Raw genomic sequence first — 20768 nt, 5'->3', positions numbered from 1 at the left:
GATCAGTTTATGGCTCGGATCCCCTAAGCTGCTGTCTTCGGGAAAGGGGGCTACCCCAGATCCTCCGGACAGATGATATTTAGATTCGTTCTGAGTCCTGGGAAATGACCTGCTCAGTGAGGAATCTCCAGGGCCAGCTGACTTGTGCAGCCGCACACAGATCCTTGGGATTCAGGAAGGAAAAGATGTAGAGAGAGATGGAGCGCGGCAAGACTGTCGAGAAGTCCGCGTTGGCCACTTGCATCCGTTCTGAAAACCAGTCTTGAACAAATCTAAAGAGAAACACACAGAAACTTCGTTCAGAATGCCAGTGTCTGCAATTGATGAGAACTCCAGTGTCACTCTTATTTTGCTAAGGTTCTATCTACTAAAAAAAGTAATTCAATCCTAAACAAAATAAGGATGGCATGTTTTCGATGCCACCTATAAAAAAGGACTATCAAAATGTCTAAGAATTGACAGAAAAGGACAACAAACCAAACTGTTTGTTACAAATCTAGATTTCCTCTTGGGGATCTGAGAGATAGTACAGCGGGGAGGGCATTCGCCTTACATGTGGCCAGGCCAGGTTCAGTCCGTGGCACTCCACATGGTCACCTGAGCTCCACCAGGAATGCGCCCTGAGCACAGAGTCAGGAGTGAGCCCTGAGCACCGCCCGATTTGGCTAAAACCAAACCAAAACTAAAAGCCAACGTGGCCTGGAGTGATAGTGCAGTGAGCAGGGTATTTGCCTTGCACTTGGCTGACCCAGTTTCAATCCCCAGCACCCCATATGGCCCCCTCACCCCTGCCAGGGGGGAATCCCTAAGTACATACTAAGAAGTAAGCTCTGAGCACCACTGGGTGTGGCCCCCAAACAAAACAAAGTTTAGGTTCCTTCCTTTTTCCCCTTTCTTCCAAATTCTATAAATCAGCAAATCTGCTAGTGCTAACTCCAAGCTTTAACCCTACATCCAACTTCTTCTTTCCATCCCCATCACCACCCTCCACGTGGTCTCTGGCTTCTCTATCTCCCTACAGTGCCCATGACTTCTGGTTATCTGTCTCCATCCCCTCTCCTCCTCCTAACCCCTGCCCTCTATATGGAAGCCTATGGACTTTTGATTTATTTACATTCTGGTTTTTTTTTCTTTTTGGGTCACACCCAGTGATGCACAGTGGTTACTCCTGGCTCTGCACTCAGGAATTACCACTGGCAGTGCTTGGGGGACCATATGGGATGCTGGGAATTGAACCTGGGTCAGCCGCATGCAAGGCAAATGCCTTACCCGCTGTGCTATTGCTCCAGCCCCTACATCCTGTTTTTTTAAAAAAATATATTTATTTGCTTTGGGGGCCATACTATATCATTGTTGTTCAGGGGCTACTCCTGGCTCTGTGCTCAGGATCACTCCTGGTGGGGTTCAGGCGATCATATTTAGTGCTGGGGATTGAACTGGCGTTGCTCACAAGCCAGGCGAAAGCCTTATCCATTCTACTATCTCTTGAGCTCTGCTTTAAAAAAATTCATTTGTCTATGGGGAAGGGGAGCTAGGACCTCCAAGATGTGCTCAGGAGGCCTGGGGGACCCTCTGGTTATTCTTGGTCACCAGAGGGGGACATGGTAGTGATCAGGATTAAAATGGGGTCAGCTACCTGAAAGGTAAGCTCTCCTGGACTACCTCTCTGGTCCCAAAAAAGTTTTATTTTGTTTGAAGAACAAGCTGCCCGTGTCAATGACAAGGGTTAGTGACTGCCTATTATATTATGCTCCTATCCCCCTGGCTTTGATTTAAGTCATCATTTTCTTGATCCCTGTTCATGCAATATTGTCACAACCTAAGCCAAAATAAAATGACTTAAAATTAACCTTTTGGACAGCTCAGATAGAGAAGAAACCACCAAGTAAAGGGTCCTTGGAGGGCCCACTCAAGATGGGAGATGTGAGCTGAAAGTAGACTATAGACCAAACATGACGGCCACTTAATACCTCTACTGCAAACCACAACACCCAAAAGGAGAGAGAGAGAGAGAGAGAGAGAGAGAGAGCAAAAGGGAATGCCCTGCCACAGAGGCAGGGTAGGGTGGAGGTGACGGGGTGTGGGTGGTGGGAGGGATGCTGGGATCATTGGTGGTGGAGAATGGGCACTGGTGGAGGAATGGGTATTCGATCATTGTATGACTGAAACGCAAGCACAAAAGTTTGTTCTTTTTTATTTATTTATTTATTTTTTGCTTTTTGGGTCACACCTGGCAATGCACAGCCGTTAATCCTGGCTCTGTACTCAGGAATTACCCCTGGCGGTGCTCAGGGGACCATATGGGATGCTGGGAATCGAACCCGGGTCGGCCGCTTGCAAGGCAACAAGCACGAAAGTTTGTACCTCACGGTGATTGACTAATAAAATTTTTTTTAAAAATTAACCTTTTGGAGTGCCACTCCAAAAGGCAAAGTAAAGTACCAGTACCTATGTGTGTGTTTAAACAGGAAGAGTCACATGTGTGTGGTATAACCAGGAGGCCAAAGAGCAGGGTTGTGCGTGTAAAAACAAGACAAGCAGCACTTAGAGGTTTCCCCGTAGCAAAAGAGACTGTAGCTATCCTGACGTTTCCTCCCAAAGCGTCACCAACTCCTCGTTGTCTCAATCATTGCACCCCCGCAGAATCTATGTGCTCTCATTTGGTACCAAACAGATCAATAGGTGAGCAGCAAACAGGAAATGTCTGCAGTCCAGTTTGAGAATCTTTGGCGCTTTCATCCTGGTTCTCTTTTCCCAATCTCAGCAGCAACTGTCCCACTCCAGAGAAGTCACCCCACTCTCCCCACCTCGACAAAAAAATCCTGGAAAACAGTAACTGAAAACGCTAAAAGTAGAAAACAGAAAAAAGTAACTGAAAACAGTTACTTCTACTGTCAACCTCAATTATAAGCATTTCATATTTGTTCCTTGTCTGAGCCACTTTAAGGACACATTCTTGTATGATAAATCTTAAGGAAAAAGGCAGAAAAATGGTTCAGTAGAGTGAAAAAAAAATTACAGTCCTGGAGCTGTGGCAGTGCCACGGGTCCTTTGTAATGACATTTGGCTCATTGCACTTTAGTTAATGTCGCAAAGGAATCCATGAAGGGAAGTAGCAATATGTGAGGAGGCCATAAATAAAATGGGCTTTGCTCATTTATTGTGACAAGGAGCGCTTCATTTAAATAATTCATGAAATACAGTGCAGTGTGCTACTGAATGTACAATGTGTACTTTGCAAAAATAACAAGGCTTCGTAATAAGGGGCTGGAATCTAATTCTCTGTTCTTAAATTTCTGATAAGGAGTAGAAAGACGTTGCAGAAAAAAAAGTGGGAGAGCAGCTCAGACAGGGTGCCTGGGAAAGGGGGCAGGGATCCGTCAGGGGCCACTTTCTTCCACCCCTCCTTTTGTAGTGAATCACCTGAGGTATACAGAGAGTTGTTCACGTTTGGGTTTCAGTCATCCAATGTTCCAACACCTGACTGTTCACCTGTGTACATTTCCCACCACCAATGTCCCCAGTTTCTCTCCCGCCAACACCCTCCACCCCAGCCTGCCACTATGGCAGACACTTTTCTTCTGTCTCTATCTCTGTCTCTGTTTCTTTATCTCTGTCTCTCTCCTTTGGGGCATTATCATCTGCAATACAGGTACTGACAGGTTCTCATGTATATCCCCTTATCTCTTCAGCACTCTGTCCTTGTCCAGAGTGATGATTTCTGACTGTCATTGTCATAGTGGTTGCCAGGTCCACTCTTTACTTGCCTGGTAGCTCTTGGGGGCTGGGGTGGGGCAGTGGGTGCAAGGGGAGGTTTACACTTCGTGGCCTGGTAAGAGCCAGTTTCAGTGAGTTTCCATATTGATGCCAACATTGCCAACACTCAATAATCACCAGGGGGACTGGAGCGATAGCACAGCGGGTAGGGCATTCGCCTTGCACGCGGTTGACCCAGGTTTGATTCCCAGCATCCCACATGGTCCCCTGAGCACCGCCAGGGTTACTTTCTGAGTGTAGAGCCAGGAGTATCCCTTGAGCATTGCCAGGTGTGACCCAAAAAGCAAATCAGGGGCTGGAGCGATAGCACAGCGGGTAGGGCGTTTGCCTTGCACTCGGCCGACCCTGGTTCTAATCCCAGCATCCCATATGGTCCCCTGAGCACCACCAGGGGTAATTCCTGAGTGAAGAGCCAGGAGTAACCCCTGTGCATCGCCGGGTGTGACCCAAAAACCAAAAAAAAAAAAAACAAAAAGCAAATCATCATCATCATCATCACCAGGGCTGGGCTCTAAAGGCAGAGAGAGGCATGGGGAAATGAGAGAACAAAAATGGGCATGTGATGAAGCAATCAGATGGGGTGATTGAAGAGTTTTGTCTGTTTGCTTTAACAACGAGGAAATAGTGTATCAGGCCCAGAGGAAGAGCACAGTGGTCTAGAATGGTCACGGGTTCTAGTCCCCAGTGTCTCCACTGCCAAGTGCAGCCCAGGCTACTCCGTGATTTGAGCTGACAGCCCTGTTCTCTGTGATTCTGGGAGCAGTCAGCAATTTCCTATTGCCACACCCTCCGGGAGCTGCAAAACTAAAAATACCTGGAAGCAGCACAGCCTGGCAGTGTGACTCCTGATGAGCACAGGGTGAGAGCATGGAGCGCCCCCAGGGAGCACCACAACCAGAGCATGAGCACTTCAGCCGAAGGGTTGTTTGCACCTGGGGCCGAGGGTGACTGGGGCTTGGGGGTTAAAGGGCACGCTTTGCATGCGGCAGGCCTTATCTGATCCCTGCTCTACAACCAGTCAGCCAATCAGATTCTCAGCTCTGTAATCAATGAAGCAATCAGTGAAGAAATGAATGATCATATGTGCAAACAGCACAACCCCCAGTGAGCACACATGCACCACAGCTACCTGTGTGCAAACATCACAGTCAGGAGTGTCTGCGACCCTCAGTCATTGCAACAACATCAACAAGGTAAGAAAGGGAAAGAAAGCGGGGGATGGTAAGTGAATGTATGAATGAATAAATAAATAGGGAGGGATTGTTTAGAGGTTGAAGTACTTGACTTGTATGCACTTGACCCTGGTCCTACTCCCAGGACGGCATATGGTCTTGAGTACCGCCTAAGGCTATCTCTGAGCACAGGGCCAGGATTAAACTCTGAGCATAGCCAGATGTGGCCCCAAATGCCCCCCTAATCACTGTGTCATTGTCATCCCGTTGTTCATTGATTTGCTTGAGCAGGCACCAGTAACATCTCCATTTGTCCCTGTCGAATGCTAGTGTAGCCCGATGGTGTACTGGGGACTCTTTTAGGGTCAGGGAACGAGGACCGTCATTGTTACTGTTTTTGGCATATCGAATACACCACGGGGAGCTTGCCAGGCTCTGCCGTGCGGGCAGGATACTCTCGGTAGCTTGCCGGGCTCTCCGAGAGGGACGGAGGCTTTGGGGGCGGCTTCTAATCGCCTTTACAGGTGTTCCGAGTCTACCGAATGTAAGCTTTTGGTCGGCTAGCAAAATAATAATAATAATAATAATAATAATAATAAAGGGGATGAATAAAATTAATAAATTAAAATTACCCCCAAAGAACCCATGCTTATAAAAAATATTGTGCATTCTGATTCATAGTTATATGGATACGCATAAGCAGAACAAATGGGAACATTCTCTCTGGATGAGGGGATTGTGGGTATTTGGTATTTTTCTACTTCTAACTATCCTGGCTTTCTAATGCTTGACAAAACCTAGCAGTGCAGCTGACAAAGAGAGCCCAAGGCTCTCTCTCACACAGGCCGTCTGCTTCAGGAAGAACCTGCATTCTCCAAGGCTTTGCTTCCCTACTCCAGACTCCAACCCACAGGGGAGGAAGGCTTCCCTGACCCCCCTTTTTCTTTTTAATTTTAAATTTTTTGTGGGGGGGGTGGTATCACACCTAGCAGTGCTCTGGGGTTATTCCTGGCTCTGCACTTAGGAATTACTCCTGGCGGTGCTCGGGGACCTTATGGAATGCTGGGAATCGAACCCAGGTCAGACACGTGCAAGGCAAACGCATTGCCCGCTGTGCTATCGCTCCAGCTCCTTAATTTTAAATTTTATTGAATCACTGTGAGGTAGACCATCACAAAGCTGTTCACGACTGGGTTTCAGCCCTGACCCCCTCCTTACTAAGAGAGGTTCCTGTTGCTCTTCCTTTGTCACTCAGCATGGTTGTGGCTAGCTGTGTGCTCTCTGTTGGGTTTGGCCAGCTCTCCCCCGGGCTGTAAAAAAATCAAGGCTGACGGACACAGGCCTGCCATCATCATATCCTGCAGGGTGACCGCCTGTGCGTGACATCACCCGAGTCCAGGCAGCATCGTGGTGGAGGGAATGGAAGAAGGAACTCAGGAGTCAGCAGAGGCAGATCAGGGTCGTGGGACTTGGCTGTCACTGTCATGTCACTGTCAACCCGTTGCTCATAGATTTGCTCGAGTGGGCAACCAATAATGTCTCTCTCCATTGTGAGACTTGGTGTTACTGGTTTGGGCATCTCAAATACACCACGGGGAGCTTGCCAGGCTCTGCCGTGCGGGCGGGATACTCTCAGTAGCTTGTAAAAAGCGATTATTGCAACAGTGTAGAAATATGAAGTGAGGGTAGAATTTTCCAGTGCTATTTCTGGCCTCCCCTGCATGGTCACCCCCAACAGGCTGACAATTCTTGCTATCCCCACACTTCCCCATGGGAGGCGACAGTTGTTCACTGAACCTCCATAATTTTTTTAAAAAATTTTGAATTTTGGGTCTCACTCAGCAGTGCTCAGGATTTACTCCAGGTTCGGTGCTCAGGGATGCTCAGTTCAGTGCTCACTGGCAGTGCTCGAGACCATATAGAGTACAATTGTGGGCTGGAGCTATAGCACAGCGGGTAAGGCGTTTGCCTTACACATGGCTGACCTGGGTTCAACTCCTCTATTCCTCTCAGAGCCTGGCAAGCTACCGAGAGTATCCTGCCTGCATGGCAGAGCCTGGCAAGCTCCCTGTGGCGTATTCTATATGCCAAAAACAGTCACAACAAGTCTCACAATAGAGACATTCCTGGTGCCCGCTCAAGCAAATTGATGAACAAAAAGACGACAGTGCTACAGTGCAACGGCCACATTCATACAATCACCTTAACTCCGTACCATCTGCCCAGTCCCTTCAGCCTCCCCATTTAGTGCTATTTCATACTCCTGGTGGAAACCAAGGGCGTGCATGATGTGCTTTAGAGTGTAAACAAGTGTAAACTCTGCACTGTTTTGTGCTTCCAGCCCCAGAGACTCAAGTTCTTTTTTTGGAGGGCTCACTCACCATTTAAGGTCTGTTTCCTCCATAGCACGCTATAAATTCCCAAACAGAGGGAGGGCAGCTGTGCATGAGCCGCTCTGCCCCAACACATGCAACTTAACCTTGGCCGAGACCAAGTGGGAGTAAATTAGAATGGGAGGAAAAAACACTGACGTTGAAAGAGAAAATGGCTACTTGTGGAAACCGCCTCTTGTCACCATACCAAATTCCCACCACGCTTGAGACTTCAAGGGAACGAGCAGGTTCTCTCAGCGTCCTGGGGTCCAGTAGTCAAGAATCAGGCTCTCGGGGCTACACTGAAGTGTCGCAGGTTCTTTCTGGAGGCTCAGCAGGGGACAATCTGTCTCTTGGCTGGTTTCAGGTCCTCAGAATTGCTGACTGTCATTTTTCTCTATGCCCACATTTCCCACTGCTTTACGAAGATCGCCCAGCACCTTCATCCGTCAAAGCCAGGAGCGCTGGTCTTCTATTTTCGCCATCTCTCCCTCTCCCTCCTCATCACATCGCCTTCTCTTCGCACTCCAATTCCCTCCTCTAAGGACCACCGTGATTCCATAGGGCCCTGGCAGCTCAGGATAATCTCCCCCCACCTTGGGATCCTCACGCAACTCTGCCAAGTCCTTGGCCATAAAAGTGTGCATCTGTAGATTGCAGAAATCAAGGTTTGGGCATTAATCTGCCTATCATGCAGCTCTAACTTCTGAGTCATTAAAACACCCCAAATATTTATAGATGTATTGGCAAACACCCAAAAAAAAAGGCACAAACTGTCCCCCTTATCTCACTTCGAGCAATTTACTCTGATTACGATGTGAACTTCGGAGGCCAGGAGTCTTCGCCACTCTCTTTAGTGTTGAATCTGTGCACCCCAAACTCTGTCTGATGCCAGGAGGCATACATTATGAATGCAGGGATGAATGAATACTGAATAAATGAGCATATTTTTGCTTCTGACACCCCACACTGTGTCCCCCATTTTTAGGGGGGAATAAAAACCCTCTCTATTTGGAGGCCCATGCGCTTCTACCGTAGAAGCTGATCCCATTCCCAGTTCCAAAAACTACAAGATTAAGGCTAAATCAATTCATTCAGTTCAATCCCAGGGTCACACCAAATGGTTTAAGTGGGTATTGACCTAAATTAACCCAATCAGATGGAAGCCCAAACAAAGACACTCTTTTTACTCTTTTGGACACAACCGAGGAACTGTAACAGTGAGGCGAGGACGGCTAAGGCCCAGCGGAGGACTGACTGGGAGAAACAAGCCACTGGTTTTCTTACCGAACGTCCAGATCAAGCTTCAGTTCAGCCAAAGCTACCTCTCGATGTCTCCACTGTACCAAGTGAAATCTTTTATTTTGGGCATCAAGTTTAGAGCCAGTGAAGGCGTTCTAAACCCAGGAGTAGCAAAGCCAGTGAGAGATTTGCTCCGACGTCTCCTACAGAAGTGGAAGGAACAACTGTCCTGTGCAACATGGTGCTCACTGCTGCCTCCGAGAAAAAGGCAGAATCAAAAGGTGGAACGTGGTCAACCTCCCTCCCGCCCTCCCCCCTCCCCCCTCCTTCCACTCAGTCCTTTCCTTCCTTCCTTCCTTCCTTCCTTCCTTCCTTCCTTCCTTCCTTCCTTCCTTCCTTCCTTCCTTCCTTCCTTCCTTCCTTCCTTCCTTCCTTTCTCCCTCCCCCCCTCCCTCCCTCCCTCCCTCCCTCCCTTCCGTCCTTGGGGTGGACACACCCTGCTGTTCCGCAGGGCTTACTCCTGGCTCTGCACTCAGGAATCACTCCTGCTGGGCTCAGGGGATGAAATGAGGTGTTGGGATCCAGCTCAGGTCAGTCACTGTGCTATCTTTCTGGCCTGTCGATAATAAAAGTGTAAGTCGTGGGGGAAAAAAAAGGGTGGAAGGTGGTCACAGAAACAGCACAATGGGCTCAGTGCCTTCTTTGCACCCTGGTGGCCTGAGTTCAATCCCTGGCACAGTCCCCTGAGCACCACCTGGAGCACTCCCTGAGCGGAGAACCAGCAATAGCTCCTCTGGCACTGGCATGTCTGAGCCCCAAACAAAACCAGAAATGGTGGGAGCAGCTTTGGGCCTTCAGTCTTGCGTCTTACCCTTGGCTTCACAACAACCTCCCTGGAAACTTAAATATAAACGTCCTCCTCAGCACTCTCTCAGGGACCTGGAGTCCTGAGCTCTCTGGGCACTGGGAGTCTATGGTTTCACAAACTGCAAGCGCCTCTGATGGACACAGCACTTCCAAATGTGGGGAAACTTGACTTCCTCTTTGTAGAAGAGGCAGCCTAACCAAGTCTGCTGCTCTTGTTAAAGCCGTGTGCAAGCACGTAATGTGTGGCTGACAGGGGTGGGGGTGGGGGTGGGGCTGTTTGAAAGGGAAGGGCCTTGGGGACCTTGAGGAAAGGAGGGGGTTATATGGGTGAGGGGTGTGGTGTTAGAATTATGTACACGGGAAACCATCGTTAACAGTATTGTAAATCACAGTGCCTCAAGTAATAAAAATTACTTTAAGATCCATCCACCTCTTAGAATGCAGAGGATTCTCACACACACACACACACACACACACAGATACACACACACACACAATTCATCCACCTCTGTGGAATGCAGAGCCATCAGGGTTGTCCACCCAGAAGAGAACGCTGCAAGTCTCAACAGCTCCAGCCCAGGGAAGGAACAACAGCCCAGTGAGAGGCGTTTCCCCGCAGAGCAAAGGCATCTGAAACCTGTTTCACCAGCCTGACCAGGCTCAGATGTCTCAGGGGTTTCTCCAAGGTGACACACACACAGTCCTGTGTCCTTAGCCTCGACCCAGGGCCAGGGGCACCGCCCTGGGAACCAGTATGCTTGGAGTCATTAGCTGTGGCCATCAAAGCCGTGGAGGGAGAATTGCCTTAATGACAGGTGAACCAGAGCACTTCTGGGCCGAGGCTGGAAAGGCCTCCCAGGTGAGGCGATGTGTAAATTGGGGGTCAAATGAACAGCTTGTCAGAGGGATGGCTTAAGAAGCTCTGCTTTTGAAAAAATGTCATGGATACTGCAAAATCCCATTTAATTAATTGTCTTAAAACTTAATGGGAACTACTAGGATGGAAAAGAGAACTCTTATATGAATATAGATCATCTGTTTTCACCAAAACTTGAATACTCTGCTTAGGCCTTATTATTTTAAAAATAATTCAGAAATTGCAAAACCAAACATCTAAAACAATTTTATCTGTTTTGAAAACATACCATTGCACAAATCCAGTCTATAGCATATAAGGAGTTCTGACATCTAAATGCTAAAAAATTCTTTTTTAGCATAGCAGGTAGGGCATTTGCCTTGCACGCAGCTGACCCGGGTTTGATTCCTCCATCCCTCTCAGAGAGTCCGGCAGGCTACTGAGGGTATCCCGCTCGCACAGCAGAGCCTGGCAAGCTCCTTGTGGCGTATTTGATATGACAAAAACAGTAACAATAAGTCTCACAGTGGAGACGTTACTGGTGCCCGCTCAAGCAAATCGATGAGCAATGAGATGACAGTGACAGTGCTACAGTGCTTTTTTTATTTACAAACTTATTGATAATGACAAAGAAACCAAAGAAATGGAAAAATTACTTTACAAAAGAAAAGCTTAATTAAAAGTTGACTCCACTCAGCCCAGCAATTCCATACCCAGGTGCATTCCTAAAGGATAAAAAATATTCATTGAGAATCATAGAGATGATACAGGGTTAACGCACTTGTGTCATACACAGCCAAACCCAGTCTGATCCCTGGCACCATATATGGTTCCATGAGCCCTTCCAAGAGTAATCCCTAAGAGCAGAGCCAAGAGCAAGTCCTGAGCACTACCAAATCAAAATAAGCAAACATATAAAAAACATGGGCAAAACTTCCCATGATATTGGCTTCAGTAATGTCTTTAATACTTCAGCCCCATTTGGAGGGAAAAAAATAAACACATGAGATCATATCAAAGCAAAATACTTCTAAGAAAGGAAGAAAAAGAGAAAGAGCAAAGAGAGAAAGAAAGAAAGAAAGAAAGAAAGAAAGAAAGAAAGAAAGAAAGAAAGAAAGAAAGAAAGGAAGGAAGGAAGGAAGGAAGGAAGGAAGGAAGGAAGGAAGGAAGGAAGGAAGGAAGGAAGGAAGGAAGGAAGGAAGGAAGGAAAAAGAAAGGGAGAGAGAAAGAAAGAAAGAAAGAAAGAAAGAAAGAAAGAAAGAAAGAAAGAAAGAAAGAAAGAAAGAAAGAAAGAGAGAGAGAGAAAGAGAGAGAAAGAAGGAAAGAGAGAGAAAAAGAAAGAAAGAAAGAGAGAGAGAGAGAAAGAAAGAAAGAAAAAAGAGAAAGAAGAAAGAAAGAGAAGGAAAGAGAGAGAAAAAGAAAGAAAGAAAGAGAAAGAAAGAAAGAAAGAAAGAAAGAAAGAAAGAAAGAAAGAAAGAAAGAAAGAAAGAAAGAAAGAAAGAAAGAAAGAAAGAAAGAAAAGAAAGAAAGAAAGAAAGAAGAGAGAAAGAAGAAAGAAAGAAAGAAGAGAAGGAGGGAGAGAGGGAGGAAGGAAGGAAGGAAGGAAGGAAGGAAGGAAGGAAGGAAGGAAGGAAGGAAGGAAGGAAGGGAGGGAGGGAGGAAGGGAGAGAGGGAGGGAGGGAGAGAGGGAGGGAGGGAGAAAGAAAGAAAACTATTACCAAAATAAAAGGACATGTTACTGAACAACTGAACAGGAGAAAATAATCACATTCTATAGATCTGAAATATCATAGATCTTAATACCTAAGACACATAAAGCACTCACAAAGCTCAAAAACAAACTAAATTTTTTTAAAAAAATAAAACCTATTAAAACTGGGGACACTGGGCCAGAGTGATAGTTCAGCAGCCTTGCACACAGTTGACCCCCAGTTCAATTCTCTTTCCTGCATATGGTCCCCTGAACCCTGCCAGAAGTGATCCCTGAGCACAAACCCAGGAGTAAGAGCTGAGCACCACTATATGTGCCCTCCTACCCCCCACGGAAAAAAAAAGGGGGGGTGGGGGGGAGGGGACACTACTTATAAATAGATACTTCATCAAAAAAGAATACAGATGGCCAACAGGCACATGAAAAGTTAATCGCTAATAAAAAGGGAAATGCGAATTAAAACCATAACACATATAAACAGTTACACTCTCATAAACCAATGTTACCGCAATAAAAAGAAAAAGACTTTGGAGAATGAACTGATGAATAATCTGCAACAAAAACTTCCACAACAATGAGAGATGAGGCAATTCCGGACCAGAAACTGACAAACTCTCCTAAAATTAGTAGCACAAAAAAGTAGTAATAGCTAGGTGTAACTTCGAAATAGATGCACAAAGTTCTGCAGAAAGACACTAATAAACCACACTTCTCCCACGGCCACCAGCATGTAATGCTCCAGCTTCACAACGAGTCTTGGCAGGGATGCCAAGCCAAGGAATTAGACAGACGAATCTTCAGGCCGAAAACTCTGGGCCTGTAGTGGACCAAAGCCCTGCACTTACGCCTACACCCCACAGCCACCAGATCAACAGACCAGCTTCACTGCCTCACAACGAATCTCTGCAGAGATGCCAAACTGACAATACTCCTAGGTACACCAGTGTTTGGACTAAAACCTCGGATCTTCTGGGATGTAGGCAAGCGTCCCCCACATCCCGGTACTGCTGGAAGCCCCCACAGCAACACCCACATCCCACATGTAAACACCACACCACCATGTAAACAGTCAGCTTCCTTTTCAGCGTCAAGAGACACCAAGCACCGACCCATGGGTACACTGTTCTTCTGGCTGAAAAGTCAGGGGCCTCTTTCGGAGGGGGGTGGGTCGAGAATCATCCCAGTCCTACAGATCCAGAGCTTCTGAGTTCACAGCTGCACAGGCTGCTGCGTGACACCTCCCACACTCCACAAGACAGACAGCCTCGCTGTAGGATAGTGAATTTGATGAAAAAGTAGCATCGAAGCTCAGTCAGCAAAAAAACAACAACATAGAAGGCTCAACTAGAAGCAAACAGCTTAGTAAATCTGCAGACAATGACTTTAATAATCCCCTTGTGAGATACTACACTTTTCACACAATTTCTTTTTTACTGAACTCTGTTCTGATCATTCCACTTAACATTTTGTTGTAACAAGCAATACAAAGTAAATTATTTTTGTGCGTGCCGAGGGGGGCAGTTTAGAGGTGGGTGGGTGAGAAACTGGAGAAAATGATAGAGGGGATGTTACACTGGTGTTGGAACACACTGAGAGTCTCAAACAACTGCATTATGAACAACTCTGTAAACCGCAGTGTTTTAAATGAAGCCTTTTTTTTAAAAAAAGAAAACAAGCAAAACAAAATCCCCAGCGATCAAACAAAATAAAGTACTTTCACTGGGTGAGTTTCCTATCATGTCCCGTACAAAGAAGAATGCAGGCACTAGACAAAGAACACAGTTTTCAAAGACAAAAACGCCAGGTCTTGGTTAATGAGACTGAAACGCACCACAAGATCTCTAATGACCTCCAGTGGTAACAAGGAAAATTGCTTGTTTTCTGATCCAGAGATAGGAACACTAGACTCACTGTAATGTGACGACCGCTGAGGAATATGAGCCATTATTGTCTTTGCTTCAGTTTTGATTTTGGTTTTGGGGAGGCACACCCAGCTGTGCTCAAGGCTCACTTCTGGCTCTGCACTCAGGGATCAATCCTGGAGGTGTTTCGGGAACCGTTAGTGGTATGGGGTTAGAACCCAGGTTGGCCAAGTGCAAGGCAAGTGCCCTACCCATTTGTATTATCTCCCTCGTTTCCGAGCTATTGTTTTCTTATATTGAAAGCCACAAAACTGGTGAAAGGGAAACGCAGCGAGGATTGTCTTAGAATGTCCCCTCCCTGAGCCTGCCAGGAGTGACCCCTGAGTGCAGGGCCAAGAGTAAGTCCTGAGTACAGCTGGGTGCGGCCCCCAAACAAAATAAAGTCCCCATTCCCAATGATTTTTTTTTTTTTTTTTTTTTTTTGCTTTTTGGGTCACACCCGACGATGCACAGGGGTTGCTCCTGGCTCTGCACTCAGGAATTACCCCTGGCGGTGCTCAGGGGACCATGTGGGATGCTGGGAATCGAACCCGGGTCGGCCGCGTGCAAGGCAAACGCCCTACCCGCTGTGCTATTGCTCCAGCCCCTCCCAATGATTTTTTAAGCACTGACTGAAAGCATTGATGTGGCCTTTCTTTTTCAACTCTTTGAAGACAGCTAAGAAACATCTGTCTTCCTCCTTTGACTGTTTAGTGTATCTGGGATGTTGGTTAATAATCCACCATGGGCCAACGGATGCAGAAGAAAGCTGAACAGAGGGGCCTGAAGCGATAGCACAGCGGGTAGGGCGTTTGCCTTGCACGCGGTCGACCCGGGTTCGATTTCCAGCATCCCATATGGTCCCCTGAGCACTACCAGGAGTAATTCCTGAGTGCATGAGCCAGGAGTAACCCCTGTGCATCGCCGGGTGTGACTCAAAAAAGAAAAAAAAAAAGCTGAACAGAGAAGGTGAGGGGATAAGCAGGAAAAACAAAACAACAACAACAACAACAAAAAACTGATGGCATGAGACAAGCCAGAAAGAAAACGAATGAGAAATGGAAGAAGGCAGATATTGCTGATGAAACTAAGTCAGCCTGGGAGCAATAGTACAGTGGGCAGTTTGCTTACCTTGACACAGCCGACCCGTGTTTGATTCCCGGCATCCCAGATGGTCCCCTGAGCCCACCCATAATGATCCCTGAGCACAGAGCCAGGAGTAAGCCCTGAGCACCACTGGCTCAAATAAAACAGATAAGAATATATGAATAAAGTAAGCCAGTTAGATTGTAGAGCAGGTAGGGTCCTTGCCTTGCACATGGCCAGCTGGGTTGAAACCCGGCATCCTATATGATTCCCCAGAACCTTGCCACTGGTGATTCCTGAAAACAGAGTGATCCCCAAACTAAAGTAAAATAAAATAAGCCAGTTTGGGGACCTAGTAATTAGTTCTGTGGCAAACTGATTGCTCTCCAGGCATAAGACCAAGCAGTGGCCCCTGCGTCCAGCCAGCATTACTCTTTGGGATCCCTGGCATCAGGATGAAGCATGCAGTCCTGGAATACCACAATGACGTATGTGCAAGTGCCACAGCTAAAGCATACAACACCTCCCTACAACTAAGTGTACAAGTGCCACGATTAAGTGTGTAACCTCAAGTGAGCAAAAAACAACAAGCAACAACCCAAAGGGAAGAGAAAAGAAAAATAAAATAAACCCATTTGATCTTGTGGGACGCTTGGCTGCTGTTTGGTAGTAGACGCTTCAGAAGTTCAGAGACTAGACTTTGCCCTTGACCTCACCACCAGGCTTAGCGCAATCAGCAGTCACCAAACGATGCCAAATCATTTCACTAAACAAGCCCTAGGATGAGTGAGCTCACACCACTTCCTCCCATTCTCCCCTGCAGAGCTGCGTATGTCCCAGCTCCACGCCCTTCGGTGAAAGACTCAGTGGATGCACCAAATCCCAAAAGAGAATTCACTCACTCCACTAATCCACTCTAAATTGGCTTCAAGCTATGAGAAATCTCATTTACTGGAGATTGGAGCTGGGAACCCCTATCTTTACATGCCCCTGCCACTAGCCTAGCTGGATTCATCCACCGGGTACAAGCATGGTGGAGAACTTTCTAGAATATTTTGGTCTTTCTGCACACCTGAAAACAGTCCATTTCGAACAATTGTATGGCCAGTGCTACTACTTACTCTGCTAATAAGCAAAGTCTGATATTTGCTGTGCTAATGAACAAGGTATCTGGCAATAGCGAAAATAGGTGATCTTTGCAGTACAAGGTGAGCTGGTTCTGCCTCGTGCATTCATTCCTGATCAGAACAGGCGCTGTGTCTGGGTACCGTGTCAGCTCATACAGTCACTCAGATGGACTATTCCCAGTTAATTACAGCCCAGGGCAGGACAGGTCAGAACAAGGGCTCATTAGCCATCAGTGTGACCACCACAGAGAAGTCATATCCGAACTTCTGAGCCCGGGTCCCTACATAGTGCTACCACTGTCTCTTCCCTTACAGACTGTCCTTTCATATCTATGGACCTCTCAGGATCTCCTTGGGTTATCCAGTCTGACAGTCCCAGGGAAAATTCGACGTGCTGTGGCAGGAAGCTTGCAATGTGGGGCACAGAAAAGATGCATCTACAGAGATTTTAGGTTAACGCTGGAAGTCAAGACAAACGAATCCTTCCCTTTGGGCTGTGAAGAACCTGGAGGTCACGTGTGCGTGTCTATTTCAGCATACCTCCCCCACCCCACCATTCCCACCCACCCCTGCCTCGACTGTAACTGGCCCCAAGCAGCTGAAAGTTCTGCGCCAGGCATCCCAAACAACCGAACATGACTTTGATGCTTTTTTTTTTTTGGCTTTGGGGCCACACTCGGCGATGCTCAGGGGTTACTCCTAGCTCTTAACTCAGGGATCGGGGAAACATACAGCATGTGAGAGATCGATCCGTGTCTGTTGCTTGCAAACCTTTCTCTCTGTATTCTCTCTGGCCCCTAGAGTCTTAAATGCTTTTGATTCGCATTGCCTCACACCTACAAGGATTTCACTCTCCTGTTTAAAATACACATTTTTCTATTTCAACAAGGATATATGAAAGATACCAAAAACAAATGTTTTTCTTTCTTTTTTTTTTTTGGTGGTGTCAGAAATTGAACACAGGACCTCACACATAGTTCTACCCCCGAGCCATATTCCCCAGCCCAAAATGCTTAACTTTATGTATGTATTAGGTTTGGGGCCACACCTGAGAGTACTGGCGGCTACTCCCAACTGGCTACTCAAAGGTGCTCAGCCAATCACGTAGGTGCTGGGGATTAAACCCAGAGCTCTGGCAAGAAAAGGGTACACTTAACCCTTTGAGCTCTCTTTGTCTCCTGAGTCCATGCTTCACTTAAAAATGATCAATGTAATACATATTTTTTATCTACCAAGAATAGTCCACCTATTCCAACTATATGTAAGTTGGTCATGTGGGGGGCTGGAACCATAGCATAGCGGATAGAGCGTTCGCCTTTCATGTGGCCGACCCAGGTTTGATTCCTCCGCCCCTCTCGAAGAGCCCGGCAATCTACCAAGAGTATCCTGCCCACACGGCAGAACCTGGCAACCTACCTGTGGTGTATTCAATATGCCAAAAATAGTAATAATAAGTCTCACAATGGAGACGATACTGGTGCCCGCTCGAGCAAATCGATGAGCAATGGGATGACAGTGACAGTGACATGTGGGGGGTGAGGTTGGGCTGGTTCTCGCTGCTTCAGTTCTGCTTCCTCCAGGCAGCCTTATGTCTTAACTCTGAAAATAAAGTTCTCCTTTCTATACAGGTGTTGTTAGTTTTTTTTAATCAACAATATTTACAGAATGTTAAAAATTCACTGATGGGGCCAAGAGAGATAGTACAGTGGGTAGGGCACTTGTCTTGTACAAGGCCAACCCTGGTTTCATTCCTGACACCATTTCTGATTCCCCGAACCCACCAGGAGTAATCCTTGAGCACACAGCCAGGAGTAAGCGCTGAACATCTGGACTGTGACCCAAAACCAAAACAAACAAATGAAATTTCACTGGCTTAACCAACTACTAAACTTTTGTAAAAACTAACCAGTCCATCACCTGTGGGACAGAGACAAAATAAAGGAATAGACAGTATCAAGAGTGACCAAGCTCTAACCCTTGGTTACAAAATTTATTAACTGACATGGGTGCAGGAATGGGGGGAATGAAGATGGGGTCAGAGGTGACATGAGGACAGTGGGGGGGGGTCTTGGGCACTTTGGTAATGGGGGGGAGGGTGTTCGTACATGTAACTTTGTGATACAACTTCCGTACATTAATACTATAAATATAAACACCATTGTAACCCTCTACCAAAATTATAATTTAAAAAATTTACAAAAATTACAGTAATAACTAAATAACCCATGAGATGTGCCATTATTAACGGCCCTGAAGAAAAGAAGGCCCAGGAGGCTTCAGAAGGCTGCATATGAATCCTAAAGTATCAACAGCTTTGTTTTTTTTTTTCTAGGAAAGAATAAGCAAATTTTCAAGAGGATAAAAACATCTTTATTTTCTTTAGGCACCAAAGACCTTTACATCGTAAGGCTACATTTACCTTATTTGAGATTTAGTGCATCGTAAGAAAATCGCTAATAAGAATTCTTGACGCTGCTTGTTGGTCCAGAGGTCAAACCAATGCCTTATAAGAGCAACTCTTTCCTGAAAGAGCTAGAAGGAGGGAAAAAGACATTGCCTGTGTCGTTCAAGAAAGTATCCGTCGCTAAGCAATGGTGGCCATCTGGCCACCCCACCCCCCACAGCTAATGTTTGCAGGGCAGTTTCCCTGCGGTACCTGGGGTCCCTTCCTGCACGTTAACCGGCTTTGCTCCAGAGCAACAGACAAGCCTGAGCTCGCCGGTGGGCTGGAGGGGGAGGCTGAAGGTGTAGAGAGGTGGACGCGAGCAGAGAAGCTCTAATTACGGAGGGGGGTGGGGGGTCGGGAAACAGGTTTGGCAAACAAAGAGGTCCTGAATCCCGACTCTTGTTTCAACCTGCGCTTAACCGTGGCCCCGGGAAACAGATTCCAAAGAGCTCGTCTTGGAAACACATTCCTGCTCCATTCGTTTCCCAGGGAAGCAAGGCCAGCGGGAGGGGCTCGAACCAATCCTAGGGCGGTAGCCCCCCACCCCCACCCCCCAACTGAGAGTCCCTGGCATGTCTCCAGGGAAACCACACGCGTAGCCAGTCAAACCCGGCTTTCCAGCCCGCTTTGCTCAGCACCTAGACCCACTGTGTGGGGTGCGTCCCCTGCGGTCCCCGTAAGCAGCCTGACCCAGGCGGAGCTCCCAGGACCCCCCGCCGCTTTCTAGAACTCTTTTATGTGGCAGAGCCCTGTGCCTCTAGGGCCACCCGCCTGCCTTCCCTGTTGGCCTGTCACTTGTCAGAGGTCCATCCCAGGCCACCAGGAACCACAGAGGGGAACTGGGGAAGAGGGGATTAAAGGAACATACGAAAGGGATGGAGCGATAGTACAGAGGGTAGGGCCTTTGCCTTGCACGCGGACGGCCCGGGTTCGATTCCCAGCATCCCATATGGTCCCCGAGCACTGCCCGGAGTAACCCCTGAGCATCGCACGGTGTGACCCAAAAGGCAAAAAGAAAAAAAATAAAAATAAACCAACCATAAGGAGAATTAGACATTAACCCTCCCACACCAAAACCCCACAAAATGGGGGCTGGGCAAAGGCAATCCTGATGGCCTGGAAGTCTGAGGGTGCTGGTGAGGGAAGGAAGAAAAAAAAATTTTTTTTTCTTTTTGGGTCACACCCGGCGATGCACAGGGGTTACTCCTGCTCTACACTCAGGAATTACTTCTGGCGGTGCTCAGGGGACCATATGGGATGCTGGGATTCAAACGCCCTACCCGCTGTGCTATCACTCCAGCCCCAGAAGGAAGAAAAATTTTTAAATGCCCAAAGCACATCCTCTTTGGGCATTTAAAAATTCCCAACCGGCTTCTCCTACCGGCTTTAGAGCTCTTACAGGAAGCTTCTGTTTTGCTCCCTGAGGGAACAAATGAAGGGAAGGCAGAAATTAAATCTCCTTCAAGGTTAGGGGGCCACAGCTATAATATTGAATGTAGGGCACTTGCCTTGCAGGAGGCTGACCCGGTTTAATCCTCAACATCCCATATGGTTCCCTGAACCCCACCAGGAGTGATCCCTGGTTCCTAGGAGTAGAGCCAGAAGCCCTGAGCACAGCCAGGTGTGGCCCCCAAACCAAAACAAATTTTTAAAAAATTTTTAAATTAAATTAAATTTTAAAAAGATAGGAGTTGGGTCTTGGATGATGAAAGGACCTCTTTTGGGGGCAGGCAACATATAAAGTAATATAGGGCCCAGTAAATACAGTAAACTAATCTTCCAAGTAAAATTTGTTTTCCTGCAGAACCTAACACTTACCTGTCTGTTTAATGACTTGTTACAAAAAGGTGTCCAGGCACTGAACCTTGTGTGGAAACTCTCCATTTCCAAGGTCTCCCTGGAAGAATCCGCAGCTGACATTTCATCAAATTCGTTTCTTCCAGTCCTAGGAACTGGACATTCAAATAGTTTTAATAAACCTAGATTCACTTTGGTTTAAGTGCAAAACTAGATATATATCCAATATATCAATGTGACACTTCCAAGAATTCAAAACAAGTTATTTTTATCTATAATAGATTAACGATAAGCATAGATATGTATAGATATCTCCACGAAAGATAATTCATACTAATATACCTAGGGAATTCATGAACTCTAACTCACTGTAGCTTCACCAAATTAAATGGGAAAGTTACAGAGAAGCCAAGA

At 46.8% G+C, this 20768-nt stretch overlaps 1 protein-coding gene across 1 annotated transcript in view; it reads right to left on the bottom strand.

Moving 5' to 3' along the window:
* ECT2L (epithelial cell transforming 2 like) overlaps window positions 1–20479 on the bottom strand; it is a 79855-nt gene extending 59376 nt beyond the window's left edge. Inside the window, exons 1-3 of the mRNA XM_055136741.1 lie at window positions 20376–20479; window positions 18531–18643; window positions 110–272 (exon numbers count right to left, since the gene is read on the bottom strand). Of these exons, the coding sequence (XP_054992716.1) occupies window positions 110–272; window positions 18531–18643; window positions 20376–20477 (378 nt within the window). The 5' untranslated portion in view covers window positions 20478–20479. The remainder of the gene's footprint in view (window positions 1–109; window positions 273–18530; window positions 18644–20375) is intronic.
* Window positions 20480–20768: the final 289 nt, after the last annotated feature.

Source organism: Sorex araneus, chromosome 4, assembly GCF_027595985.1.
Source record: "Sorex araneus isolate mSorAra2 chromosome 4, mSorAra2.pri, whole genome shotgun sequence".
Lineage (NCBI taxonomy): Eukaryota > Metazoa > Chordata > Mammalia > Eulipotyphla > Soricidae > Sorex > Sorex araneus.
This window is presented reverse-complemented; position numbering and strand designations above follow the sequence as displayed.